Raw genomic sequence first — 25,939 nt, 5'->3', positions numbered from 1 at the left:
AAAAAAAAAACCAGAAAATTAATCTCTAAAATTAAACTTTACACTGAATGTTCTTGTTTCTCTAATTAGAACCTCTGCTAGCAGCTGTGGCTACACACACACACACACACACACACACTCACACCTACACGTTTGCACTCCGGAATTGTCAGAGGGTGTCGGGCACAGATGACTGTAGGTCTCCGGGACAGGCACACAGTCAGTCACTCACGGGCCCCCTCTGGTGCTCAGCTCAGCGCCTGCTTGGTGGAAGGAGTCCCTGGACAGCAGCCACTCTGGGACTGGGATGGCAACCCATGGTCCACTCTTTGGGGACATGGGTCCAGAGGCTCTGGGCTACTCAGCCAAGGAGGACAGGGATGAGGCTCAGCCTGAATCTTATCAGTGAAGGTCCTTTCCTGGCCCTATGGCCCGATGTGGTTGGTGCAGGTGTGGCCCCAGGGTGGGCAGCCACAGAGTGACAGGGACCTGTGCAGGGCACCTAGAAGGTTCCATGTGTCTCAAGGACAAGGGCTTGTGGGAGGGCTGGGCCTGGCTGAGGAGAAGACAGATCTCTGTCAATCGGGTGCATCACACTGTGGCCTTTCTGTCATGGATTTCCAAGCGCAAAGATTGTACAACTCTAAATGGCGGGTAATAAAGTTGTGGGTGACTCACAGATGTCCTGTTCCCGCATGGCACTCCGTGGTTCCCCCTGTCTCCCGTGAGAGGCCTTGTGGGATGGATGACAGCGGCACTCCCAGGCCTCCCTGTCTCTATCGTCTCTCTTCTAGCTTGAGTGTTGGACGGCCCGGGGGGGGGGGGGGCTGCAGCCCTCACAACTAGATCACACAAAGAGAAGTCGGATTTCTGGATGGGCAAGGTGGGCATCTGCGGGGGTGAGTTTAGTGTAAAGAGCCAAGCATGGCTCTTTCGTAGCTAGGAGACACACACACACACACACACACACACACACACACACACACACAGAATGAGAGTGTGTTTGAAGGTCAAATCACCCAGTAGAGGAACATGGGGTAGGGATGAGTCCATGAGCGGGTGGTCCCTGTGGGACAGTCTGGGCAGATGTGGGCAGATGTGGTCCCTCAGAGTCCTCTCCGCCTTGCTGATTTCTGGGAATAGCTGGCGTTACCCCATAACTGGGCCCAGGAGCAGGGTGTGTGCCTCCTCCCGCTTCTTCCCCTGTTCACCTTACAATCCTCCCGCGTGGGCTCCCCGATCACCCACCGGAGACCGGTGGGCTCCCCGCCCCCTTCCTCAGTCCGTGGCGGGGGCGGCGACCCCGTGTCCCTGCTTAGCCCATGGAGGTCTCGGGGCCGCTGGCCGGGATGGGCGAGATGAAGTGGCCGGGGTTCGCGCCCCGCTGGCGGGCGGCTTCTCGGTTGGCATGGAGGGCCTGGCCGATGAGGTACTCGCTCTCCTGCGCCACGTCTGACAGGCGCAAGTCAAATTCCAGGAGGGTCTTGTTTTCAGACATGCCTTCCAGAAGCTGTTTCCCACCGTCCTGAGGAGGGGGGGGGGACACAAAGAGGCCTTTCTACCTCCCCACACACTCGTTCACATACTGATGTGATTAAGAGCGACGTTTGTGGGCGTGTGGCTGGGGGGGGGGGTAGAGCAACTGTCTAAAGGGCTCTTCCCGGGCTGGCATGCCAAGACGGTTGTCCTAAGTCCCCCCCCCCCCCCGCCCTGAGGGGCGGCTCACCAGCCCGATGTGGTTGCAGGACAGGTTGATGCTGGTGAGCGTGGTGTTGACCGGCAGCACCTGCGCGAGGAGGGTGGCCGTGGGCTCCGACAGCTCGTTGCCGCCCAGGTGCAGCGTGGTGAGGCATTTGTTGGAGTGCAGGGCGTGGGCCAGCGCCTGGCCGCCCTCGTCCTCGATGCAGTTGAGGCGCAGGTTGAGGGAGAGGAGGGTGGTGTTGTGCGCCAGGGCGTGCGCCAGCGACTGGGCCCCGGGCGCGCGCACTTGGTTGTTGGCCAGGTTGAGCACGCGCAGGCGGCTGTGGCTCAGGAGCTTGGCGGCCGCCCGGGCCCCGCGGTCTCCGATGTGGTTGTGGGCCAGGTCGAGCTCCTCCAGTGCCGGGTGGTCCAGCAGGCTGCGGATTAGAATGCGGGCCTTCTCGTCGTCCACCTTGCTCCGGGTCAGCCTGAAGACCTGTGGGCAGACGGGGGGTTCCGCTACGCCTGCCGGTCAGGTGTAACCCAGGCCAGGCGGAAAAGGGAGCCACGGGGAGGCCCTGCACCCCTGCCTGGTAAGCACGCTGTGCTTCCATGCCCAGCACCGACATCCTCCCCCAGGACCCCCAGGGCTGCTAGGCTGGTCTCGGCCCCCATCCTTCCCCAGGGCTCACACCTAGCAGCAGCACGCTCTGTGACACAATGCCACGTTGCCTTTCCCTCTTCCTTGCTGCCCTGCCAAGGGCTCCTTCCCCACACCGCCTGTCTCTTCTCGCCTGGCAGTTGGCGCTCCCTTGCAAGACTCCCTCCAAATGCATGCTTCATCTGCCACGCTCGTGATCGATGCACGTGTTCCCCTGTTCCACTCAGGCCTCTCATCCCAGCCTCAGACCCTCTACCCAACGGCTGAGGCGCCCCCTCGTCTAGGCGGCCTCAAACTGCTCTTCCCCTCCAAACCGGTCCCCTCCCATCTTCCCAGTGTCTGCCAATGGCCCTTCCAACCATCTGGTCTCCTGAGCGAGAAGCCTGCTACTCCCTGCTGTTTCTTCTTCTTCTTCTTCTTCTTCTTCTTCTTCTTCTTCTTCTTCTTCTTCTTCTTCTTCTTCTTCTTCTTCTTCTTCATTTTTTTGGTGCCAGTCCTGGGGCTTGAACTCAAGGCCTAGGTGTTGTCCCTGAGCTAGTGTGCCCTACGCTAGTGCTCCACTGCTTGCTTGAGTCACAGCTTTTTGGTGATTAACTTGGGAGATAAGACTCTGTTGGGTCTGTCTACCCAGGGAGACTTGAATCCTCAGATCTCAGCCTCCTGAGTAGCCAGGATGACAGGCGTGAGCCACCAGCTCCCAGCTCCTTCTTTCTCTTCTAGGTCCTCCTGTGCCAGTGAGCTCAGTTGATGGATTGCCTGAATCTCTCTCTCTACCCCAGCTCTGCACAGTACCGCCATCGTTACCTGTACTTGGCTATGGTCTGCCAGGGGACCTCCTGTGTCTCTTACTCAACCTCGGTCATTGTCCTTCACAAACAGTGAAAAGCATGTGAAAAGTCACATGTACAGCCCAGTGCTTTTTGCCTGATGCCTTTGGCTGCACTAAAGTTTTGCTGTGATTTGTCCCCTCTCCCTGGGGTTCATGCTCTGGAAGCCTGCTCCCCAGTGTAGGGATGTGTTCAGAGGTGGTAGAATGCTTATGGGTTGGGGCCTAGGGAAAAGTTGTCCGGTCCCTGAAAGCACTGACCTTGGAGGACACCAAATGCAGTGCTCTCCAGACCCCAGAGTGGATTGTTATAAACAAAGGCTACTCTACCGGCTTGGTCTCTTCTGCGTACCTCCATTTTTCCTTTCTGTTTCTCCATCATGTTTCAGAGAAGAAAAAACAAGGGGCTGGTGTGATGCTGTGTGGATTCCCCAGCCATCAGAATTGTAAGCCAAATACAAATCTTTTCTTTATAAAATAACCAGTCTTGGGCATTTTGTCATAGTAACAGCAAGTAGAGCAACACCAACGGTCGGGCAAAGCTTCTTCCCCTGGTGAATGTAGACTCCTTCCTTGTCCATTGCCGCCTCATTTCTGCTCCCCTGGTGCTCATGTCTCCCTGTCACGCCCTGCCATTCACTGCTGTGTGCCCTGCCCAGGGCCAGCGAGTGTTGCTCCCCTGCCTGGAATACGGTCTCCATTCCCTTGGATGAATCCTCCTCCTCCTCCTCCTCCTCCTCCTCCTCCTCCTCCTCCTCCTCATCATCATCATCATCTCTATGGAGATGACACTTGCTCTAGAAAGGTCAAACAGCCCTTCTCACTCTTTTATAAGAGTTTCTGCCTGGCATGGGTGGCTTGTGCCTGTAATTGTAGCTACTCAAGAGACTGAGGTCTGAGGGTCACAACTCAAAGCCAGCTGGGAGAGCAAAGTCTTCAATTAACCACTAAAAAGACAGAAGTGGAGTGTGGCTCAAGTGGTAGAGTGCTAGCCTTGAGGGGAAACACACACACACACACACACACCACACACACACCCATACACACACACACCAACAGACAAGGCACAAGTGCCTAGGTCCCAAGCCCCAGCATTGGCACACACATACAAACAAAAGAATGTCATTTCTTCGTAGCATTCATTCAGGTTTAGGGTTGCTGCATACAACACAGGATGCTGGCCTGGGGTTGGAGGAGGGGAAGGTCAGCATGGTGAGGGCTTAGGTCCCCTCGACGGCACTGGAAAACAAAAGCATGGCTAAAACAAGATGCTTACATCGGATAAACAACTGTGCCCCGTGGAATATTTGGAATGTATTTCTGAGAAGTTATTCCTCGGAACTTCAAACTTCCCATGGGCTAAATCTGGCAAGCCTAGCCTCGTCGCGGCTTTCCGTTTCTGTGATTGCTCGTTAGCGCCTTTCATCCCACCCGGCTGCGGCTCCAGAGGGCTCACGCAGGGTAATTGTGCTCATTTCTGCATCTTCAGCACCTGGGACAGGGCCTGGGGCGCAGATGCTTGCTGGGTTAGTGAGCTGGGGACGTGGGGCCTCTTCCAGCGCTTCATTCACTCCCTGGGCCAAGCATAGTGGCTCACGCCTGTAATCCTAGCTACACCAGGAGGGTGGATCAGGGGAGACTGGGGCTTGAGGCCGGCCCAAGCTTTAAAGCTTGACAGACCCCCATCTCAGCCAATGGCTGGGCAAAGGGGATTCTAGGCTGTCATTCCAAGGTACAGGGGAAGCACAATGGACAGACACAGCCATTGGCCTGGCCAGCAACAAAGAGAGGCGCAAACAGGAGGATTACAGTCCGGGATGGCCCAGGCAGACAGAGATACTATCTTGAAAAATAACTAATGCAGCTGGGTGCCAGTGGCTCACACTAATCCTTCTCATTCCAGAGGCTGAGATCTGGGGACCAAGGTTCCAAACCAGCCCAGTCAAGAAAGTCCATGGATTCTTATCCCTGGTTAACCACCAAAAAGCCCAAAGCGGAGGTGTGAGCAAAGATGCTAAATGGATAGTGCCTCGGCCCTGTGTCTGAGCCCCAATATCAGCATTCAGAAGAAGAATCCAGGAGGGGCTGAGAAGGGGGGGAGCCGGGGTAAGCTGGGAGTGGGTGGTACCTTGAGGGTGTGGCATGTTTTGATGGTGGCCGCCAGCAAGTGGCAATCTCGGTAGGTGAAGAGGAAGAGGTTCCACTCGAAGTTCATGCCGCAGTCTTTAACTCCGTACACCAAGTCCAGCTCCTCCAAGTGGCACAGGCCCGCCACCAGGCTCCCCAGCTGGTAGTGATCCATGGCAGGTTCCTCTAGCTCTCCCTCGCTGCCCGAGTCGGACTGCTCCCCGGCCCGGGGAGGCAGTGGGAAGCGCACGGGTGGGAGGAACTGATCCATCTGGATCCGCCGGACGTAGTTCCTGCAGAGGGGGATGAGGTCGAGGATCACGCCGGGGTCCGTGGTGCCTGGGATGAAGAGTCGGAGCATGTTCTCCAGGTGTCTCTCGAAGAACATGCGCTTCCAGCTGCCTCCGTGCCTGGCCACGTGGCACACGGGCCAGCGCTTGGTGGAGCAGCAGCGCCAGTAGCTCTCGTCCTCGATCAGGTTGGCCGTCACCGTCAGAGGCAGGTCAGGTGACAGGCGGCTCAGGACCTTCTGCTGGTGCTCCGGGAGCAGCTCCTTCAGGATAGGGTTCCCTTTGGGGGCGGAGGAGGGAGGGAGAGGTCAGCGTTGCGGACATGATGACCCCGGGCTGCCGGCCTGGGACACAGAGGACAGCGAGGACAGCCAGCCCGCGGAAACAGCCTCCGATCTCCCCAGGCCAGCTGCGGCCTGTGGAGGGGTCCCCTGACTGGTGAGATCCGAGGATCGGGAGTGGAAGCCGGCCTGCGCAGGGAAGTCTGCGGAGACTCTCATCTCCAATTAACCACCAGAAAACTGGAAGTTAGAGGGTGCTAGCCTTGTGAGAAAAAGCTCAAAGACAGTGCCCAGGCCCTGAGTTCAAGCCCCATTACTGCCTCCCCCCCCACATTAAAAAAAACCCAAATATGTTGTTTGAATACCTACTGTATGCTGAAGTGTTAAGAGATGCATACATGAATAAAGGAGGGAGAAGGTCCTGTCTTTCTGGAATTCACAGTCAAGGGGGGAGGAGGTTTGAGGGAGCCGACAGTAACCAGGAACATATATCCTTGGAATATGACAGGACACATATGGCAGGAATACAGGCAAGGCCGGGAGGCCCAGTTACGGCGGGCACAATGATGCCTGTCCTCAGCACACTTCCCATGGGGTCAGTGGAGCTGGCTGCTGGCCCCAGCGCATAGAACAGCCCGGGGGCCCATTCATTCCTGAGAAGACAGTGACCACTGGAGGGCTTCCTGGAGGAAGTTGGGGGGGGGTGCAGCTCAGGCTGAGCTTGCTGGGGAGTGCATGAGGAGGGACAGCGGGGCTGTGTCCTGGGAGCAGGGGACTGAGGACCTAGCTTGGGGGCCCCTCGGCCCTCTCGGCCTGCGCCTTCCCATCCAGAGCCGGGCAGACTCACGTTCGAAGTTCGCCACAATGTGCTGAATGCACAGCTCCGTGAGGAGGGGCACGATGGCCAGGGACCACTCGGGGTCCTCGGCGATGAGCCGGCGCATGCGATGGACGTTGGACGCTTTGGGCTTGGCTTCCAGGGGCACGGAGACCGGTGGGGACGCCTTGGAGGCGCGGGGGGCTGTGCCCGCGCCTTGGCTTGAAATGGAGGCCCGGCCCTGGGGCGCATTTCCAGACTGGCTGGAGACAGAGTGGCGTGATGCCGAGGGGTCTTGCATGCCGCGAGCTCGAGCCACGGGGGCGGGGAGGCCCACGGTAGCCTAGCGACGACAGGACGCCCTGCAGACTGTCTTCCTGGAGCGAGAGGAAGGGGTACCCGTGTTACCCTAGCAGTGGCCAGTGGTGCATGAAGGGAGTAGATTCAGACGTCAATCCCGGCGCCCAAACGCGTGACCCTGGGCAAGTTACAGAACAACTTCTGCATTTCAGACGCCATCTCTGTGAATGAAATGAGGGGAGTCACCACCAACGGGATTCTTAACAGTAAATAAAGCCAGGCTCTGGTGGGTCACATCTGGAATCCTGGCTCCTCAGGAAAGCTGAGGTCTGAGGATCACAGTTCGAAGACAGCCCAGGCAAGGAAAATCCGGGCGACTCTTACCTCCAGTTCACCACTCAGAAAAAGCCAGAAGTGGCGCTGCAGCTCAAGTGGTAGAGCGCTAGCCTTGAGCACAGACAGGGTTGGGGACAGCACCCAGGCCCTGAGTTCAAAGGCCCAGGACCAGGAAAAAAAAATGTATGCATGTTTTTATACCAAACCTTAAAGATCTGATGACTCAATCGTCACGCAGAGCCTGTGGCCACTGTTTGGGGTGGTGTGGGCTGACAGGGGTCAAACGGGCCGCTGCCCTGCCCACCTCTGTGTGCCCGGCCCGTCCTTTGCTCTCAGCCCGCTGGGCCGTCTTCATCTCCCCTTCCTCCCGCAGCCCAGATGGCAGCAGGTGGCGTGGGAGGCGGGAAGAAAGCTAAATCAGGGGCTGAAGCCAGAGGTCTGGGTGGGGGGCCCATCCCACATGCCCACCCCTGAGCCCTTGCTGCAGGCGGGCACCCTCCCCTGAGCCCTGCGGGTAGGAAGGGGGCAACACCCCGATTCAGCACGCCGGGGTGCGTGCTTGGCAGAGGGAGGGAGCAGATGGCGCTGCCTCGCCTGGCAGGCAGCTCAAGGAGGAAGAGCCTGGCGGGGGGGGGGGGCGGGAGGGAGGCATCCGTGTGGATTTGTGTATCGCCACCCCCTTCGTGCAAGCCGAATGCAAATTCACAGACGGTGTCCAGCTTTCACTAACGGCCCTTCGGAGCTGCTTAGAGACAGCGGGCTGCGTGGCGTGTCCGGCTCTGCCAATGGCTTGTGCGCCCTGGGTCATGTGACTCCTCCCGGCTGAACTTCAGTCTCCTTATCTGTAACACCGGCTGGTAACATCTGCACCGTGTTTGATGAACACTGGGCGCTGCGGCAGGGGTGGGGGCTGGAGGTTCTGGAGGGCAGGGGGGTCTTGGGTTGAGAACTGGATCTTGTGACCTGTTTCTTTGTCTTCGAGGTTTCCGGGGCCTTTCCCTTCGAAGTTCCAGGGGCCCCCATGGGTTTGGATGAGTAGCTGGACAGGGGCGATGGAGAGGGAGGGGTCAGAGGCAACAGACCTGCCTGCGTGCGCTGCTGGCCCTGTACCTCGAGTCCTCCCGAGGTTACGACCCTGAGTGCTCTTGGGTTCTCCAGGACACCTGTGGGCCACTCCTGAGACGGGGCATTACCCACGGTCCACGGCCCTCTCATCATCCAGGGGGACAGGCTGTGCCTTCCTCCTGGGAGGCAATGTCTCTGGAAACTGCACCCGGTACCAGACGGGTGCCCTGTGAAAGAGATCACCGAGGCTCCCTGCCTCTCTCCTATCCCTCGGGCCTTTAGGCAGCTCCGCCTAGGCCCACGCCTGTGATCCTAGCTACTCAGGAGGCTGAGAGCTGAGGATAGACACTTGCAGCCAGCCAGGGCAAATAAATCTGAGACACTTCTTTTTTTTTTTTTTTCTAGTCCTGGGCCTTGAACTCAGGGCTTGGATGAGCCTCTTTGTGCTCAAGGCTCGTGTTCTACCACTTGAGCTATACAGCGCCACTTCTGGCTTTTTGTGAGTAGTTTATTGACAATAAGAGTCTTATACACTTTTCCTGCCCTGGCTGGCTTTGAACCATGATCCTCAGATCTCAACCTCCTGAATGGCTAGGATTACAGGCTGTGAGCCACTGGTGCCCGGCCTGAGACACTCTTATTTCCGTTAGAAAGAGGCCATGAAACTGCCTTATTGGGGGGAGGGACCACAGGAGAGAGAAGGCCTGCCTCTCCCCTGTGTCTCAGGCACCTTCTTCTGCCCATGCTGTCTATGGCTGGGCATGGAAACGGGGGGCACCGTCCTCCCTGGAAGCCTGTGGGGAGGCACAGACATGCATCAGTTGAGGGCCTGGAGGACCCAGTCAGCCCCCAAGGCCTCACAGGGGGAGGGTGGTCCCAGAGGTGGCAGAGGGCTCAGCTTCCACTTCCTGTCCTGAGTCCTGTCTCCTGGGAGCCTGCAGAAGGAAGGCGAAGAGCAAAGCATGTCACAACTCTGGTCCTTCTCCAGGGCAGAAATCTGTGACATCCTCGAGGTCAGGGACATCAGGAGTGCCACCATCTGGCGTCCCCACCTAAGGGCTCTCCCTGCTCTTGGAAGGGAAAACATGAGCTAAACATGCTCAGTCGGCCTCCTTGGCGCCGGGGCCTCACAGGCCTGCAGGGCTTTCTGCGGTCATGCCTCCCTGTGAAACGCAGCCAGCCAGGCCACGATCCCCAGGAAAAGGCCATCTTCCTTCTGGCCCTCCTGCGTCCTCAGCACCAGGGGAGGGGATGCTGAAATCACGGAGGACACCAGGCCAGAACTCCGGGAGCTGGAACTTGAGGTCTGCCCTCCGTGTCCAAGCAGAGGTAATGAAAGTCGTGTCCCAGTTTGGCCAGGGCTGCCCTCACTTCTGATGGCGTGTGCCAGTGGACAGGTATTCTGGAATCATATTCTTGGTTCCTGATTTATTGAGGTGTAGGCATATAATATCGTGTATACATAGGAGGCCATACAGCAGCTGGCTGAGTGGACAGGCCTTTGTGCTTTCTGCCTCTCAAGTCCCGGACAGGGCATTTTACCTTGCCACTAATCACTGCATCTGTCAAATAAAGAATCAATGTGGTAGGTATCTGGTGATTATGGTATGGTCCAGAAGATCAAGGAGGGAACGTGTGTGTGGAAATTTCCTTCCTTCCCTCCCTTTCTTCTTGAGAAGTCTCCACAACGTTCTCAACTTCCCCATTTGACTAGGAGGGGGAGGAGCCGATTGCCTAGCATAGCTGGATTTTAACTGTGGCCAGATAACACCCTTTGGTTTGAGGCTCTATGGAAGCTCCCCAAAATGATGGAGAGTTGAACTCTCCTGTCCATGGCCCTACTGGGCCCTGCAGACCCAAAGGTCACGGTTGAGATCTCTGGGACTTTCCTATCCTTCCTCCAGGGCCTTCTTCCCTCTGAAGGGGTCGGCTTGGATGGCCTGCCCTGCCAGGGCCCCTCTGGTTCCCCATCCGCTTCTCGGAGGCTGCGTCCTCTGCCTTCCTAGCCAGCTCCCTCACCCCACCCCTGCCCCAGGACGCCAGGGTCTGGCCTCCGGTATCTGGCCTTTTGCCTGCCTCTGCCAGGACCTCGTTCATGCCCAAATTCCCACGGGGATGGCCAGTCCGTGGGCTCCCAAGAAGGGCCAAGGCGCTTCCCTGACGGTGGGGTGTCCCCCCACCCCAGCCCCCTCCCTGTCCACTCAGGTCTGATCCCACAGCTCCCCATGCCTCATCCCTCCCTTTCTTCAGGCACCCCCCCTGGGGTGAAGCGGCTCCAGAGCAGGGGGGCGGAGGGCTGGAGCAGGGGGGACAGGGGCCCCAGGGCCCAGGCCGGCCGCCCCTCCTCCTCCTCTAGCCCGGGGAAGGCCGGGGTCCCACCTCGAGTGGACGGGGGTGGCCTGGGGGGGTCTCCGCTTCCCACGGGAGCGCGGGCTGCGGGCGCTGGGGCTCCCGGGCGGGCAGTGACGCGCTGGTGGCAGCGGGGCGGCGCCGGCAGGGCCGTCGTCAGGGACGCCCCGCGTTGCTAGGGGCGGGGCCCGCGGCGGCGTCGGGAGCGGGAGCGGCCAGGTGGGCCCGGGCCCGGGGCGCGGCCGGGGCCCCGCGGGCTCCCCGACCGCAGTGCGGCGGCGCACTGTACGGAAAGGGCGGAGGACGGGGCGGAAGGTGGCCGGGGAAACCGCGACCCAGGTGGCGGAAGGACGGGCCCGGGCCTCCACGGGGCGTGGACCCAGCCCCAGGCCTTTCCACTCCTAGCCTGGCCCGACGGGTGGGGCTGGAGCCTCCCGTGGGGAGGAGCTGGGGGGTGGGTGAGCTGGGGGGAGGGAGGGGGAAGGGGAGGAGGGGCGGGGGTTGGGGAGGAGCTGGGGGGAGGGAGGGGGAAGGGGAGGAGGGGCGGGGGTTGGGGAGGAGCTGGGAGGAGGGGCAGGGGGGTGGGGAGGAGGGGCAGGGGGGGTGGGGAGGAGGGGCAGGGGGGGTGGGGAGGAGCTGGGGGGAAGGAGGGGGAAGGGGAGGAGGAGCTCCCATCCTGGCCGTCCATTCCTGCCTCTCCCAGCACTCCCGGTGGGTCCCCTGGTAGGTAAGTGAGCACCTCAGATGTCCAGGAGACTCCTGAACAAAGTGAGGGGCCAGCTGGGCCCCTGTGGCCCACGCCTGCAATCCTAGCCACTCTGGAGGCTGAGAACTGAGAAGTGCAGTTAGAAACCAGCCCCGCAGCACAGTTGGTGAGACTCCCATCTCCCGTTAACTACCCAAAAGCTGGAAGTGCTGGTGTGGTTCTAGACTTGAGCAAAAAAGGGTAAGGGAAAATGCCTCGAGTTCAAACCCCAGTAACACACACACACACCCCAAAAGCCAGGGCCTGTGATGGCATTTTTGAAGAGAGTGGCCACCGCGAAGCTCCTGAGGGAAGCTCGTGGTCTGGGAGAAGCCGGGGCGGGACCTAGGGTCTGGGTCCTCTCTTCCCAGCAAATCCTCAAGCCGAGCGGGACACAATGCAGGGTGCAGGGGTGACTTTAGACTCAGCTCTATCGTGTTTTCTAGGTAGGCCCAGAACATGCTAGCCAGCGAGATGGGTTCCTCGTGATCCCTCCTTCAGCTGGTAACAGGATGTGGAGACGGAGCTCTAGCGCCTCAATCTGAGCCAGGTAGCTTCGCTCTGCTAGAAGGCCTTCAGCCCCGTCTTCATCCTGTTCTGGGCATTTTCAGGTCCAGCTGTTCGCTGTCAGCCCAGGCTTTGGACAGGTGTGTAGCTTGTTTGTAAATATAGAATTTGCCGGGTACAGGTGGCTCTCATCTGTAATCCTCCCCACCCAGGAAGCTGAGGTTTTAGGATTTGGGAAGCTACATTCTATCTCTAAAATAAACAGCAACAAAGCAGGACTAGATGCATGGCATTTGGTCTGACCCTATGACTTGCCACTGTCCTAGCTCATTGTCTAATGACACTAGTCTCCTCACCCCCATCTCAGGGCCTGGGCACTGGCTGTGTCTTCAGCCTAGAACACGCTTCCTTCAGATCTCTGTGACACACCTTCCCTTCCTGCTCCAGCTGTCACCTCACAGTGAGGCAGTAATGCTACCCCCGCCTCCCTCATCGCCTCTAGCTTTTCCTATCACTGCCTCTCACGCCTCTATTTAGCCGGTACTGGGGCTTACACTCAGGACCTTGTGCTCCCTTACGTTTTTCCATTCAAGGCTGGCACTTTACTACTTGAGCCACACTTCTCCTTCTGGCTTTTTGGTGGTTAGCTGGGCTGGCTTTGAACTGCGACCCTCCAACCTCAGCTTTCTGAGTAGCTAGAATTGCGGCAGGCCTGAGCCGCCAGCACCCAGCCCGACTCTCTTGTTTTCCTTCTGGAAGTGAGCTCCACGTGGGCAGACTTGCTGTCTACCTGGCGATTTTCCACCGCCTCAGGTGCGGACCAGGCCCATTGCGCAGCGTGCCAACAAGTCAACACATCGATGCAAATGGGGCACCATTATACGACACCAGGGGCACGGAGGGGGTACGCCATTGTTTTCAGATGACACTTCTGGACCTTGGTAGCCAGGATTTGAATCCTGGGAGGCCTTTCCAACCAGTAAACCCACCTGTGCCCTGCGGGGAGGGGAATGTCACCCTCTTCTAACAATAAACCTTCCAGAGCTTCCTACCCCACAGAAGATCCTTTTAATGGTCGGTCCCAGCCACTGTGGCCAGGCGTTCACACCGGGTGGGGGGCGTGTATCCTGTCTCGCTTCCCCGTGTCCCTGTCTCTCCGTGCCACGAGGCCCGGGTGGCCTTGGGCTCAGCTGCTGGTCGTCCGCCTCCCGTCCTGTGTCAGCCTCCAGGGCGGCTCTGCCAGCGCCGCAGGGCTCCGGGTGCTTTGGTCTCTGGTCCCTGTGAGCCTGGCCGGTGGCTCAGTGGATCTGGCCCAGGGCGTAGGCGCGGGCCGCGCGGAGGGCAGCTTCCAGGTCGGCCGTGCTCCCGGTGCCCTGCGCCACCACGCGGGAGCCCCAGGACTTCCCCCCCATGTGGCTGCACACGGCCAGGGCCCAGGCCTGTGCTGTGAGGGCAGGCTTGGCACCCTGAGGAGAGAGAATCAGAACGTGGAGTCCGGGAGATCAGCACCCGCCCCCCCCCCCCCGAGCCCCGAGAGAGCCAGGCCCACGGAGGAGGCGGCAGGTGAGGTCAGGGGAGGGACTCTCAGGGTGGGTGCCCTCTGGGTGGGGGTGGGGCCGCTCCCGCTCACCTGGGCCACCTGGCAGGCACACAGCACCCTGCCTCCGCCCTGGGGGCTGAGCAGGAGCACGGACGTGCTGGGGGCCTGCTCACACAGCTGCCGGACCACCTTCACCAGCACCTGGGGGCGGGGGGGGGGACACGGGGTGAGCCAGCTGCCAGTCAGGACTCGGCCCTCCCTCCTCCTGAGCACTCACCGAGAGGGACTCCGCAGAGACGGCGTCCACGATCACAGGCCCCTTCTCGTGCCGCCGCAGCAGCTCCCGGGACTTCTCCGCAGCCTGGGGGGGGGGGGGCGGGGTGGACGGCCCAGGGGCCGGGCTGAGGGGTGCATTGCCCATGTGCCCCATCTCTGCACCTCAGCCCGTGTACACAGCCCTTTTGCCTCTTTTCTTTTTAGGTGTGTGTGTGTGCGTGCTCACTCTGGTACTGGGACTTGAACTCAGGGCCCCGTGCGCTTAGCTTTCTCCCCTCAAGGCAGCTCTTCTACCTCTTGAGCCACAGCTCCATTCTGGCTTTGCGATGGTTAACTGGACATAAGAGTTTCTTGGGTTTGCCTGCCTGGGCTGGCTTAGAACCTTGATTGTCTCAGGTCTCAGCCTCATGCGGAGTTAGGATGATAGGTGTGAGCCACGGGTACCCCAAAAAGGTCACCAGGCCTGCCTGGCAAGGCGTCCGTCCGTGCTCAGGTCCCACCCGTGTCCCCGACTTCCACCCCGAGTGCCCGGGCACCTGCGCTCACCTGGCCCAGCTCCAGCTTCCGGACGGCGGTGTTGGCGCGGCGCTGCAGAGCCTTCAGCGCGGCCTGCAGCTCCCGCCGCTGCCACTGGGGCATCCCCGCGGTGTCCACGGCCTGGAGCCAGAGCAGCGTGTCACCCCCGACCCTCCCCACGGGGCAACGCCACCCCCACACCCAGAGCCCAAGCAAAGGGAGTGCCCGGGGGAGACTGGAAGGGCGCAGCTGGAGGGGCTCTCACTTCTGTGAGTCGTCCGATGTCCTTGGACAGTCGCTGAGCCTCGGTCAGGTCCTGGGTGCCCCGACTCAGCCTCTCCGAGGCTGCTTCCACCTCCTGGGCCAAAGCCTGGCCCACCTCCCGGGCCTGCAAGGGAGGGACGGGGCAGTGAGGGGTGGGCGGCTCCTCCAAGGACAGCGGTACCAGGGCGCCCCGCAGTGCCAGTTTCTCCGTGTGCGTCACCAGGCCCTCATCGACACCCGGGAGCCTCTGCAGCTAGGGCGTGCTGACCTGCTGGGCCTGTTCCCCCGTGACGGCCAGAAGGCGGGTGGTCCCCTTGGAGAGCTGGTGCTCCCCGACGATGACCAGGTCCCTCACTGCCCCTGTACGCAGCAGGTGCCTAGAGGCGGGAGGAAGTCGGAGGGGACCACGGCAAGGGGGGAAGGGGTCTAGGAGGTCCCTCGGGGCGGGGTGGGGGGATGGCTCACGTGCCGCAGCAGAGCTCCATCGAGGTGCGCAGTGCAGCCTGGGAGTCTGGCTCCAGGGCCTGGGCCACGGGTACCCCCACCGACACCACCCGCACGGGGTCCGGGTACACCTGGAGGGCAGGCGACAGCCTGTGGGCTGCTGGGGAAGGCCGGCGGGGGGGGGGGGGGGGGGGGGGGGGGGCGTGCCGGCGGGGCGGCGTGCTGGCAGGGGGCGGGCTGACCATGGGGGGGGGTGCCGGCAGGGGGCGTGCCGGCCGGGGGGCCTGCCGGCGGGGGGCGGGCCGTCGCCACCCACCCACCTCGTCCAGGGTGCGCAGACCCGGGATGCGGGCGGCGCGCGCCAGGGGCACCTCCTCGGCGTACACGGCCTCGTCCCGGCCCGCGGCCTCCCGCACGGCGCCCTCCACCCTCCGCAGCTGCTCCGCAGTCAGGGGTGTCTGCAGGCGGGGAGGAGGGGGACACGGAGTCACAGGCACCACGTGGCAGGCCTGTCCCGTGACATGCGTGTCACCGGGGCCGTCAACGGCCACGGAGTTATTCCTGGTTGAGGCCCAGGGCCGGCGCAGGCCTGCACACGCATGCGCACATCGATGTTTAGGAGGGGCGGGCGGTCCCGAGGGGACCCCAGCTCGGAGCCCGGCAAGGGCGAGGCCTCGCTGCCTGGCGGGTCCCGAGGGGGCGGGACCGAGCAGCACAGCTGTACAGCCCTCGGTGTAGTCAGACCCGCGCCATCGCCAGCCCCCCCCCCCCCCCCCGCCCCCGGCTCACCTGGGTGGCCACGTCGAAGCGCAGCCGCTCGGGGTTGAGGTGGGAGCCCCGCTGCTCCGCGCCGGGGCCCAGCGTCTCCCGCAGCGCCCAGTTCAGCAGGTGCGTGGCCGTGTGCTTCTCCATGCACCCCCGTCGCCAGGCCTACGACACGCCTGTCACGCGGGGGCCTGGGCGAGGAGGAGGGGGAGGGCGGGTGGGGCGGGCGGGGCGGGGGGGGGCCTCACCTCGTCCACGTGCAGCTGCACCCGGTCCCCGACTTGCAGGCGCTCGGGGGCCACCGCCTCGTGCAGGACGAAGCCCCCGCAGACGTGGGCCCGGGATATGGGAAATAACACGTCCTGAGGGACCCCAAAGCCGTTACCCCCAGCCGCCGCCTCCCCGCGGCTCCCGTCCTCCGTGAGCCCCGGGGACGGAGGTGCTCACCGGCTGCCCCGCCCGGACCAGGTAGCCCCGGTCGGAAGCCTGACCCCCCTGTTGGGCGTAGAAGTTGGTCCTGTCCACGAGGAGGCCGCAGCGCTGGCCGGCCCCCACAGAGGCCACCGCCGCCCCGCTCTCGGTGTACAGCCGGACAACCTGGGCCTCACAGGGGCCGAACTCTGGCGGGAGAGGGAATCGTCCTGAGCGCTTGGCCCACGGGCACCTGCTGGGCGCCTCCAGCGACGGCCGCAGCGGCCCCTGGCGGCCGCCCCGGGGAGCGCACGGGCCCAGGCTCTCACCGTAACCTCCACCGGGCTGCAGCCCGTAGCTGTACTTGGGGCTGTCATCTGTGGGGGGCACCCCCTGACGCTGTAGCTCCCCCAGTGCATGGATGTCAAGGTGCAGCCTCTGCTCCTGAGCTGGCTCAGCCTGCTGGGCCCGGTGCTGTGGGATGGATATGGGTAGGAGCATGTGTACGGACCAGAGTCTCCTACAACCATGTCCCCCCAAATCTCTCTCGAATGAGACCTCAGCACTTAGTGGGCTGCTGAAGACCCACCCTAAGGTTACGGGTAAATCAGCTGTTATACAGGCTCCTTTGGATCAGCCCCCAGACCCGCCGCGGCCCCCGCTGGCTCTGAGAGGCCACGCTGGCTCCTCTCCTGGCCCTCTGTTTGCTCCCCTGAGGTCTGGGTCCCTCTCTAGAGGTCAGGGGTAGGGCCAGAGGCTCCCGTCCTCTCGTTCGTGACTGAGGGGACAGACCCGTCTCAGCCTCTGGCTTCCTCTCAGAAACAGCAGCGTTTGCTCTAGGAGACCAAGGCCGGACCAGGGGCTGATGTGCCCTACCAGAATCCAGACTGGGGTCCCCGGCCTGTACCTGCGCCTCCTCCTGGGCCAGCCTCTCCAGTCCAGTGGAGTCCAGCCGCACCCCCTTCTCCTCCAGCATCAGCTCTACCAGGTCCAGGGGGAGCCCCAGGTTTCCAGATAGTGACAAGGACCAGGCCACTTCGGCTTTGCAGAAGGAGGACAGAGTGTTGAAGGGGGGTGGGGACCCGGGAGGAGTCCCACGGAAGCCAGCAGGTGCCAAGCACAAGTGGCCCTTCCCCGTACCTGGGTACTCCCAGGAGAATGCTCCCACCTTTGGGCTGCAAAGCAGAGGCAGGGGAGCCCAGGGTACTTCAAGGGGGCAGCATGAGGACAGGAGGTGGGGGCGCAGAGGGGGACCGGCAGACACAGATCTGGGTGTCGGGAGGAGAGCACAGAGGAGGAAGCCGGGGTGGAGGCATGCGTGGGTGTACGAGGTGCAGGGTGGGTCACCTTGGCCACGACCCCCACCCCCCCTCACCAGGGAACAACTCTGCAGGCCCCAGCTGCTTCAGGGTGCGGTCGATGACCCTGCGGCCGCGCTGCAGGGAGGCCAGGAAGGCCGCCTCTTCCTCCGACACCAGGCTGGCTATCTGAAAGGGAACGTGGTGGGGGTGGTGGGGGCGGGAGCGGGGGCTGGGGGCCCTTGGAGGGAAGGCGCCCCCCCAGCCCCTCCCCCCCAGAACCTGTACCTGGGCTGAATTCTTCTGCAGCTCTGGGTAAGCAGCACCCTGGGGGAGGGGGGAGAGCACTGCGGTGTGACACACCGTCGGCCGAAGCCACCCCCCTACCCCAGCTTCCCTGAGGACGCCTGCCCGGGACCCAACCTGGGGGGGGGGCGTTAGCAGAAGGGGACCCCCATCAAAGGCTCAGCAGATTGCAGATTTCAGGCAAGGAGCCTCCTGAAATCTCTGTGCTTTTCGTGACCCCCCGGCCAATGGTGCTGTGTTGGGTATTTAGGTGGGGAGCTGGGGTGCTCTGTGCTTGGTTCCCCGAGGGCCCAGAAAGACCCAGATGAGGGAGGGGGTCCTTACCAGTGTCTCCACCACCACAGGCACCAGGCTGCCCAAGAAGCTGGGTGGTGCCCGCAGGACCTCCATGGAGAACCGCACGGCTCGGCGGAGAATCCGGCGAAGAACCAGCCTAGAGGGGCCACGCAGAGGTGAGCGGGGGCCCAGCAACGCCCAGGGCGGCGCCTGCCCCCACCCCAAAGCCCTCGCCCTCCCTCCCCGCGGCCCTTCCAGACTCACGGGGCTCCCGACATCCCCGGAGAGATGCCGTCCGCCATGCAGACGCTCAGCGTGCGCATGTGGTCAGCCACCACGCGGTACGCCGTGTCCAGGCGCCCCTCGTCTGCCTCCCCGACGCGGCCTGAGTAAGGGGGCGCCCCGCAGCCCTGGAAGGCAGGAGAGACGAAGACAGAGCGCATGGCCCCGCCTGAGCGGATCCAGGTGGTTCTCTTCATAAACCACGCGGTCCCCGCCCTCAGCCCCGGGCTGACCGCCTCCACCATGGCCTTCTGGAGAGCCACTCAAGCGAGCGCCCCCAAGCCCCACTGTCCTGGGGCGCATCGGGGCGCTCGCCTACCGACTCTACCAGGACCTGCCACCCCCAATCCGGCCCCTTAGGGAGGCATGGCGACCCTTGCTTTAAAGAGGAGGGAGAGGGCTGGGGGCCAGCGGCTCACGCCTGTGATGCTAGCTACTCGAAGGCTGAGAGCTGAGCATCGCTGTTCGAAGCCAGCCTAGGCAGGAGAGTCCCCCTGAGACGCTTATGTACAATTAACTGGTAAAAAGTCAGAAGTGGAGCTGTGGTTCAAGTGGCAGAGCACCAGCTTTGAGCACAAAAGCTAAGAGACAGCAGCCAGGCCTTGCGTTCAAGCCCCAGTACTGGGTTGGGGGAAGAAGGGGGGGGAGAGAGAGAGAGAGAGAGAGAGAGAGAGAGAGAGAGAGAGAGAGAGAGAGAGAGAGACTGTGTAGAGATTGGGGCTTAGTGACAGAGAGCTCATTGACAGGCCACACAGCTGACAAGCTGGTACAGTGGTGACATCTGATTCCAAGTGCTCTTCACTTCCTGCTCTGCTTCCCCTGCCGGGGGTGGGGTGGGCAGAAAGTGGGTGCACTTGGTGTGCCCCACTCCTAACCGGCTCTTCCCAGGGCTCCACGTCCAGGCACAGCCCTGGCGCTCAGCTTTCCCTTCTCAGGCCCCCCCCCCCACGTCCCTCCCTCTGCCTCCTGGAGGGCCTGGCGCTCCTCTGCTTTCCCTCCCCCACTGCTGCCTGGAAAGCTGGGCCCGGATCCCTTGCTTGGCCTGGTGACAGCCTCCCTGGGGCCCCTCACCCACAGGTGATGGAAATGTCCTTTGAGAAGCTCATAGCCGGTCCTGCCCGCCCCACCCCCCCCCCCAGTCCGTCTCACCACAGGCAGAAGGGAAGCCTCACGCTGGCCTTGAAGGCCTCACCAGATGTGGCTCCTGCCTTCCCCGCTGAGGGAGGTGGTTTATAAAAAGCCCCGCAGCCCCCTCTTTGAGCCCAAGCAGCTTCTGCATGTCTTTACAGTAGCTTCCCGGTACAAGGAGGGGATCTGTGACACAGTTGGGGGCCTGAGCTTCTCTCCTCCCTCTGGGAGCCTGGCTTTGCTGTGACGTGAGCTAGCCTGGGCTCACCACCCGGGAGATGAGAGACACAGCCCAGTCACCCGCACTGCCCCACGACCTAACAGCCAGCAGGAGCGCCGCCTCACGCCCCGCACAGGTGCACAGTGCGCTTGCTCGAGACCCGCACACTGGCTGGTGGTGGCCCACGCCTGTAGTCCTAGCTCCTCAGGACGCTGAGATCTGAGGAGTGCAGTTTGAAGCCAGCCAGGCTAAGAAAAGTCTATGAGACTCTTATGCTCAATGAACCAGAGAAAGTCTTGAAGTGACAGAGTAGCTCAAGTGGCAGAGTGCCAGCTTTGATGGGGAAAAAAAGCCAGTAAGAGCACAAAGCCCTGAGTTCAAGTCCCAGAAAAGCACCAACCCCCGCCCCCCAACAAAACCCAAAAGAACAACCCAGGAAACCATCCAGCCTAAACTGCTGCCCACAGACCACTGATGGCCATGGTGATTATAAGTCAGGGAAGCGCTGAGGTTGTTTAGTATGCTGAAACATGACATGCTCTCCAACCACATCTCATGTGGTTCTACTTTAGCTGGCAAGTTGCCTTTTTTTTTTTTTGTCCTCAGAATATGTCTAGCCCTTTCCTGCCTCAGGATCTTGGTAGCTGCTCTCCCTTTTAGCTGGCACACCCTTCCTGTGGCTGTCTCTACAGGCTGCGTTGCTTTGGTGGGCATTCTTTACACACTTGTTTAAGAGTTCTTTGTACCCAAGCGAGTTAGGATCACGTTTGCTCCCTGTTCTCAACCTGCGAGTGACTGCCTTGCTTTTGCATACATTTATTCATTGCCTGCCTCTCACACTTCAAGGAAATCTCCGCGGTCACTTCTGGGTACCGCTGCTCCTCTGTGCCAGGCAGGAAGGACTCAATGCCAAGCAGGTGGGTAGCAAGCAGGTAGGAGCAAGGTAGGGGAACAATGTACCCGCCCCCCCCCCCATGCTGGCTGCTGCCCACATGCTGAGAGCGCACTGCGTTCTCAGCAGCAGAGCTCAGAGCTGGTGCCGGGCCGCTCAGAGGCTTCCGAGGGGCAGGGGCGGCTCACCTGGTGGATGGCGCTGAGCAGCGGGGAGAAGAGGTCGGTGTCGTAGGTGGAGCGCTTGCCTTGCAGCACAGCCACCAGCCTCTCCAGGCCCATTCCCGTGTCCACGTGCCGCTGGGGCAGGGGCTGCAGGCTTCCATTCGCCTCTCTGGTCGGGGAAGGTGCAAGTTGAAGCCCACCCAGGACCCAAGTGCAGCAGAGGAACCCAAGGAGGCTGATGGTGGGAGGAGCCAGTGGGTGGTAACGCCCACAGGTAATAGCCCATACTCTTCGGTCCTATTCTTTCTCACAAAGGGCTCACTCTAGCCCCACGCCTACTGGGGGCTTGCCTGAGCCCAGACATTGCCTCCTGAGGCAGAATTCTTTGCCCTTAAAGAAACACATGTTGCTGGGTGCCGGTGGCTAACACTTGGCCATCCTAGCCACTCGGGAGGCTCAGATCTGGGGATTGCAATTCAAAGTCATCCCAGACAGGAAAGTCTGCGAGACTCTTATCTGCAATTAACCACCAGAAAACCAGAAGTGGAGCTGTGGCTCAAGTGGTAGAGCACTAGCCTTGAGCTGAAGAGCTCAGGAACAGTGCCCAGGCCCAGAGTTCAAGCCCCACGACCAACACAAAACAACAACACAAAGCAACAACAAAAGAACACGTTACTAGGTTCTGGTGGCGCATGCCTGTAATCCCAGCTACTCAGGAGGCTAAGATCTGAGGATCATGGTTTGAAGCCAGCCTAGGCTGAAAAGTCCATGAGCCTCGTATCTCCACGTAACCAGCAAACAAACCAGAAGTGGAGCTGTGACTCAAGTGATAAGAGTGCCAACCCTAGGTGAGAAAGCTAAGCAAGAGCATAAGGCACCGTTCAAGCCCTTGTATCCACAGAAAGACAAGCAAAAGCCATGTCGAGGGGCTGGGAATATGGCCTAGTGGCAAAAGTGCTTGCCTCGTATACATGAGGCCCTGGGTTCGATTCCTCAGCACCACATATACAGAAAACGTCCAGAAGTGGCGCTGTGGCTCAAGTGGCAGAGTGCTAGCCTTGAGCAAAAAGAAGCCAGGGACAGTGCTCAGGCCCTGAGTCCACGCCCCAGGACTGGCAACAAAAACAAAACAAATTTAAAAAGCCATGTGGAGGCAACAAGAAAATCTTGAGAGAGCACCAAGTTCAACTGCACCGTATGACGACAGCATGACTAATGTGGCAAGGTCGAAGGCGAGGGTGATATCAGTCACTACCTGCAGTGTTCACACACGTGCCTGACACAGACGAGGTGCCCTTCCAGTGTTTGTTTTCATAAGTGGGTCAGATTTCCACCTGTCACTTTACTTCTGGCCAGCAATGCTGCTCCTGCCCTGGCCCGTTACCTGTTGTGCTGCATGAAGACCAGATTCCAAAGCTCCACCAGCTGTGGGGCCCCGACGCCTCCAGCCAGGTCATAGTGGATCTCTGTACAGGGTCCACAAGGGCCAGTGTCGCCCATCTCCCAGAAGTTCTCTTGCGATCCAAAGGAAAGCACATGGCTGGAAGGCACACTAGGAACAAAGCCAGGAACGTGGAGAGGAATGGACACATTCAGAAGTGTCTCCTCCTGTCATGACCGCCCCTCCTTGAGGCCTCCGAGCAGCAAGAGGAAGAACAGGGCTGACCCCCCAGCATCCTGGGATACAATGAATGGAATGGCCTGGTGGTCTCTCTCTCTCTCTTCCAGTGCTGTCTGCCAGGAACGGACATCAGGAGGGACTGACTTACCCCAAGCTGAGCCAGATGTCCCTGCTCTCCAGGTCTGGGTCCAGCCCGGCTTTGGGGTCACCACCAAAGTAGGAGACCCAGAGTCTATCCTTAGGGATTCCGTAGACCTCAGTCAGCAGTTCCCAGGCCATGCTGCAAGCTTCCTCCTGTGGTGGACACCCGTGGGAGGCGTGAAGAGGAGGCGTGGCGAGAAAGAGGTCCCACGGGTGTGCCAGCAAACCACATGCGATCAGAACAAGGCCATTCTCACTTCCCACCCTGCTCCCAGCACAAGCCACGACCATTTCTGCCCGAGGCCTCTCCTGCCAGGAAAGCTTCCTGCTCTTCTAGAGGCAGTTTTCCTTCTAGTTCTTCAACCTGTCCCACCTTCTCCAGGAACTCTGTCCACCCCAGTGGAGGTGACTAACTCCAGTCAACTTCCTCGGCCTTGCTGCCTGCTCACTCATTCAGACAACTATGACCAGCCACTTAGGCAGGAGGCCCGGTCTCTGCCCTCAGGAGACTTACAATCCAGTTAGGAGAGTGATGCATTCCCACTGTCCCCATCATTCAGCACTCTGGCTAGCTCTGTGTCTAGCATAAGCCTTTATGCAAGCAGACAGGAAGGTGGAGACAAGGCTGATCTTGACCTCTTTCTTGGCCGACTGCTGATTCTCTCTTAACCCTTTGGCTCCCTGGAGGCTCACCTTAAAATATTCACCCCCAAAAGCCCAGTTGCCGAGCATCTCAAAGAAGGTATGATGGGAGAGGTCCCGGCCCACATCTTCCAGGTCATTGTGGCGTCCTCCAGCCCGCACACACTTCTGGCTGTTGGCCACACGTCGGAAGCCTGCCATTTCACTGCGAGGATCCACAGTGCCCAGGAAGATGGGCTTGAACTACAAGCATAGAAAGATATTGTATGAGGGGCTGGGAAGGTGGCTTAGCGGTGGAGTGCTCGCCTAGCATGCATGAAGCCCTGGGTTCGATTCCTCAGCACCACCTACACAGAAAAAGCTGGAAGTGGTGCTGTGGCTCAAGTGGTGGAGTGCTAGCCTTGAGCAAAAGAAGCTCAGGGACAGTGCTCAGACCAGAGTTCAAGCCCCAGGACTGGCCAAAAAAAAAAAAAAAAGGTTATTGTATGAATTGTATGGATGCAGATGGCTCATGCCTGTAATCCGCTCAGGAGGCTGAGATCTGAGGATCATGGCTAAAAGCCAGCCACCCACATAAATCTGAGAGACTCTTAGACTCTTATCTCCAATGGAGCAAGCTCAGGGACAGCACTCTGGCACTGAGTTTACTCACCAGGAGTGGCACACACACACAAAAAAACAAGTAAACAACCAACCAAAACCAGTCTCCTGTAAAAGGTAAGGCCTGGTTGATGTTTATCAGCTAAGCCTTTGTCTCTGGAGAAATTCTGGAGAAGTTATTACTTTATTGCTAAAACAGGAAAGGAACAAGGTGTTCCCCAGTCTTGAGATGATAAGACGTGGCTTGTGAGGGGTAGTTTGACTTCTATACCGCTAGTTATCAGAATCTTTTCCTTCCTCCCAGAAACAAGATGACTGCAAAGGATCTGCTGCCAAGAATAAGTCAGTTCAAAGGGCACAGATACAAAGTTGGGGGGCTGTTAGTTAATTCGGCCTTTTTTGGGGTAGTTTATTGGAGAGAAGAGTCTCCCAGACTTTTCTGCCCGGGCTTACTTTGACCCACAAACCTCAGATCTCAGTCTCCTGAGTGGTGAGGATTACAGGCGCGAGCCACTTCTTAGATTTTCACCTATCACGGGGGTCTCCGGAACGTAGCTCCTCTGATAGGGGAGGGATTGCTTTTTACATTAAAAAAAAAAACAGGGCTGGGGATATGGCCTAGTGGCAAGAGTGCCTGCCTCGGATACACGAGGCCCTAGGTTCGATTCCCCAGCACCACATATACAGAAAACCGCCAGAAGCGGTGCTGTGGCTCAAGCGGTAGAGTGCTAGCTAGCCTTGAGCGAGAAGAAGCCAGGGACAGTGCTCAGGCCCTGAGTCCAAGGCCCAGAACTGGAAAAAAAAAAAAAAAAAAAAAAACACCCAAAAACCTGGTATACGGTGAAGCCACAGTAAGTGAACTGCCACACAGCGAGGGGCGACTGTACCCCTAAAAAGAAGCCGGAGGTGGAGCTGTGGCTCACGTAGTAAAGCGCCAGCCTTGAGCAAAAGAGAAGCTCAGCCCCCCAAGCACTGAGTTCAAGTCCCAGGACCAACCCAACAACAGAAAGCTTTGGGAAAAGGCATTCCTTAGCACATAGAAGGTGGTCGATCAACACGCATTTAATGGCTATCGTGTGTGTGTGTGTGTGTGTGTGTGTGCACGCCGGCCCAGGGGCTTGAACTCAGTGCCCGGGGGGCTGATGAGCTTTTATTGCCCAAAGCTGGCGCTTTACTGCGTGAGCCACAGCTCCACTTCCGGCTTTTTTGTGGTTAAAGCCTCAGGGACGTTTTTGCCCGGGCTGGCTTCGAACCGCGATCCTCGGATCCCACACTCCTGAGCAGCTGGGATTACAGGCGTGAGCCACCGACGTCGCCCGCCCTAGTTTATTTGAACGGATGGAGTCTTCCCCGCCACCCTCGCCAGGCCTGGCCCAGCACCGCAGGACCTTCCATCAAGCCTTCCTCAAGCCGCAGGCCCCGCCTCCACTCCTTGTATCCAATCACGCTCCTCCCCCGGATCCTGAAAGCCCCGCCTCCCGCTCATTTTGCCCAATCCCGCAGCCTTTCTCCGGAAGACTCGCGGGCTCCGCCCCCCCCCGTCCGGCGTGGCTCCGCCCCCCCCGGACCTGGTTCATGCCGGCGTTGACGAACAGCAGACTGGGGTCGCCCCGGGGCCGCACGGAAGCAGAAGGCACCAGCCGATGGCCATGGCGGTCCCGAAAGAAGCTCAGGAAGGTGTCGCGCACGGACGATCCTGGGGCTGGAGGGGGTTCGGCTGAGCGCGGCCGAGGGCTGGGGCCCTGCCACGAGGACGACCTTCGAATGGCCCGCCGCAGACGCCCGGCCACAGCCGCCACGGATGCCGCCATCTTGGCTCCGGGCAGCGGCTTCACGGGACCAGAGAGTAACCGAAAGAAAGCCTGCCGTTCCCTCGGGCGCCCCCTGGCGAGTGGAGGACCCGGGGGGGGGCACGCTTGAGGCCCCAGAGGAGGCACAGCGCCTTGCACACAGTAGGCCCTTCATTCATTTGGCCTTTAAAATACTCATGGAGAGCCTACTTTGTACCAGCAATCGCTTAGGGGGCTTCAGGGACCTTAATAAAAACTTCCTGCCTTCCAGACTCCGTATTCAGGCAGATTGTTAGCGGTACTGATTTTTGCAAGGTTGCAAATGAGGCTGTAGCAAAGAAGGTGTGGATTGACTCTCCTGTGTGTGTGTTCTCCAGGCCGAGTGAAGAAGACAGAGATC

The 25,939-nt window shown here is 60.2% G+C and overlaps 2 protein-coding genes across 2 annotated transcripts; both read right to left on the bottom strand.

The window, feature by feature from the left end:
* Positions 1–1,294: 1,294 nt before the first annotated feature.
* Positions 1,295–6,962, bottom strand: Tcte1 (t-complex-associated-testis-expressed 1). Its single transcript, XM_048347543.1, has 4 exons — positions 6,692–6,962; positions 5,275–5,843; positions 1,706–2,155; positions 1,295–1,504 (listed from the first exon to the last, which is right to left on the bottom strand). Exons 1-4 carry the CDS (start codon positions 6,960–6,962, stop codon positions 1,295–1,297), a joined length of 1,500 nt encoding a protein of 499 aa, XP_048203500.1.
* Positions 6,963–12,588: 5,626 nt separating this feature from the next.
* Positions 12,589–25,721, bottom strand: Aars2 (alanyl-tRNA synthetase 2, mitochondrial). The gene is made up of 22 exons (XM_048347680.1): positions 25,318–25,721; positions 23,201–23,392; positions 22,515–22,660; positions 22,130–22,297; positions 20,770–20,914; positions 18,324–18,469; positions 18,108–18,216; positions 17,766–17,804; positions 17,555–17,666; positions 17,087–17,220; positions 16,509–16,653; positions 16,216–16,388; positions 16,017–16,130; positions 15,793–15,933; positions 15,324–15,461; positions 15,025–15,134; positions 14,828–14,936; positions 14,561–14,683; positions 14,326–14,436; positions 13,781–13,864; positions 13,594–13,704; positions 12,589–13,429 (listed from the first exon to the last, which is right to left on the bottom strand). The coding sequence occupies exons 1-22, from the start codon at positions 25,558–25,560 to the stop codon at positions 13,262–13,264; spliced, it is 2,961 nt and encodes a 986-aa protein (XP_048203637.1). The 5' UTR covers positions 25,561–25,721; the 3' UTR covers positions 12,589–13,261.
* Positions 25,722–25,939: the final 218 nt, after the last annotated feature.

This window comes from Perognathus longimembris, chromosome 6 (assembly GCF_023159225.1).
Source record: "Perognathus longimembris pacificus isolate PPM17 chromosome 6, ASM2315922v1, whole genome shotgun sequence".
NCBI lineage: Eukaryota > Metazoa > Chordata > Mammalia > Rodentia > Heteromyidae > Perognathus > Perognathus longimembris.
This window is presented reverse-complemented; position numbering and strand designations above follow the sequence as displayed.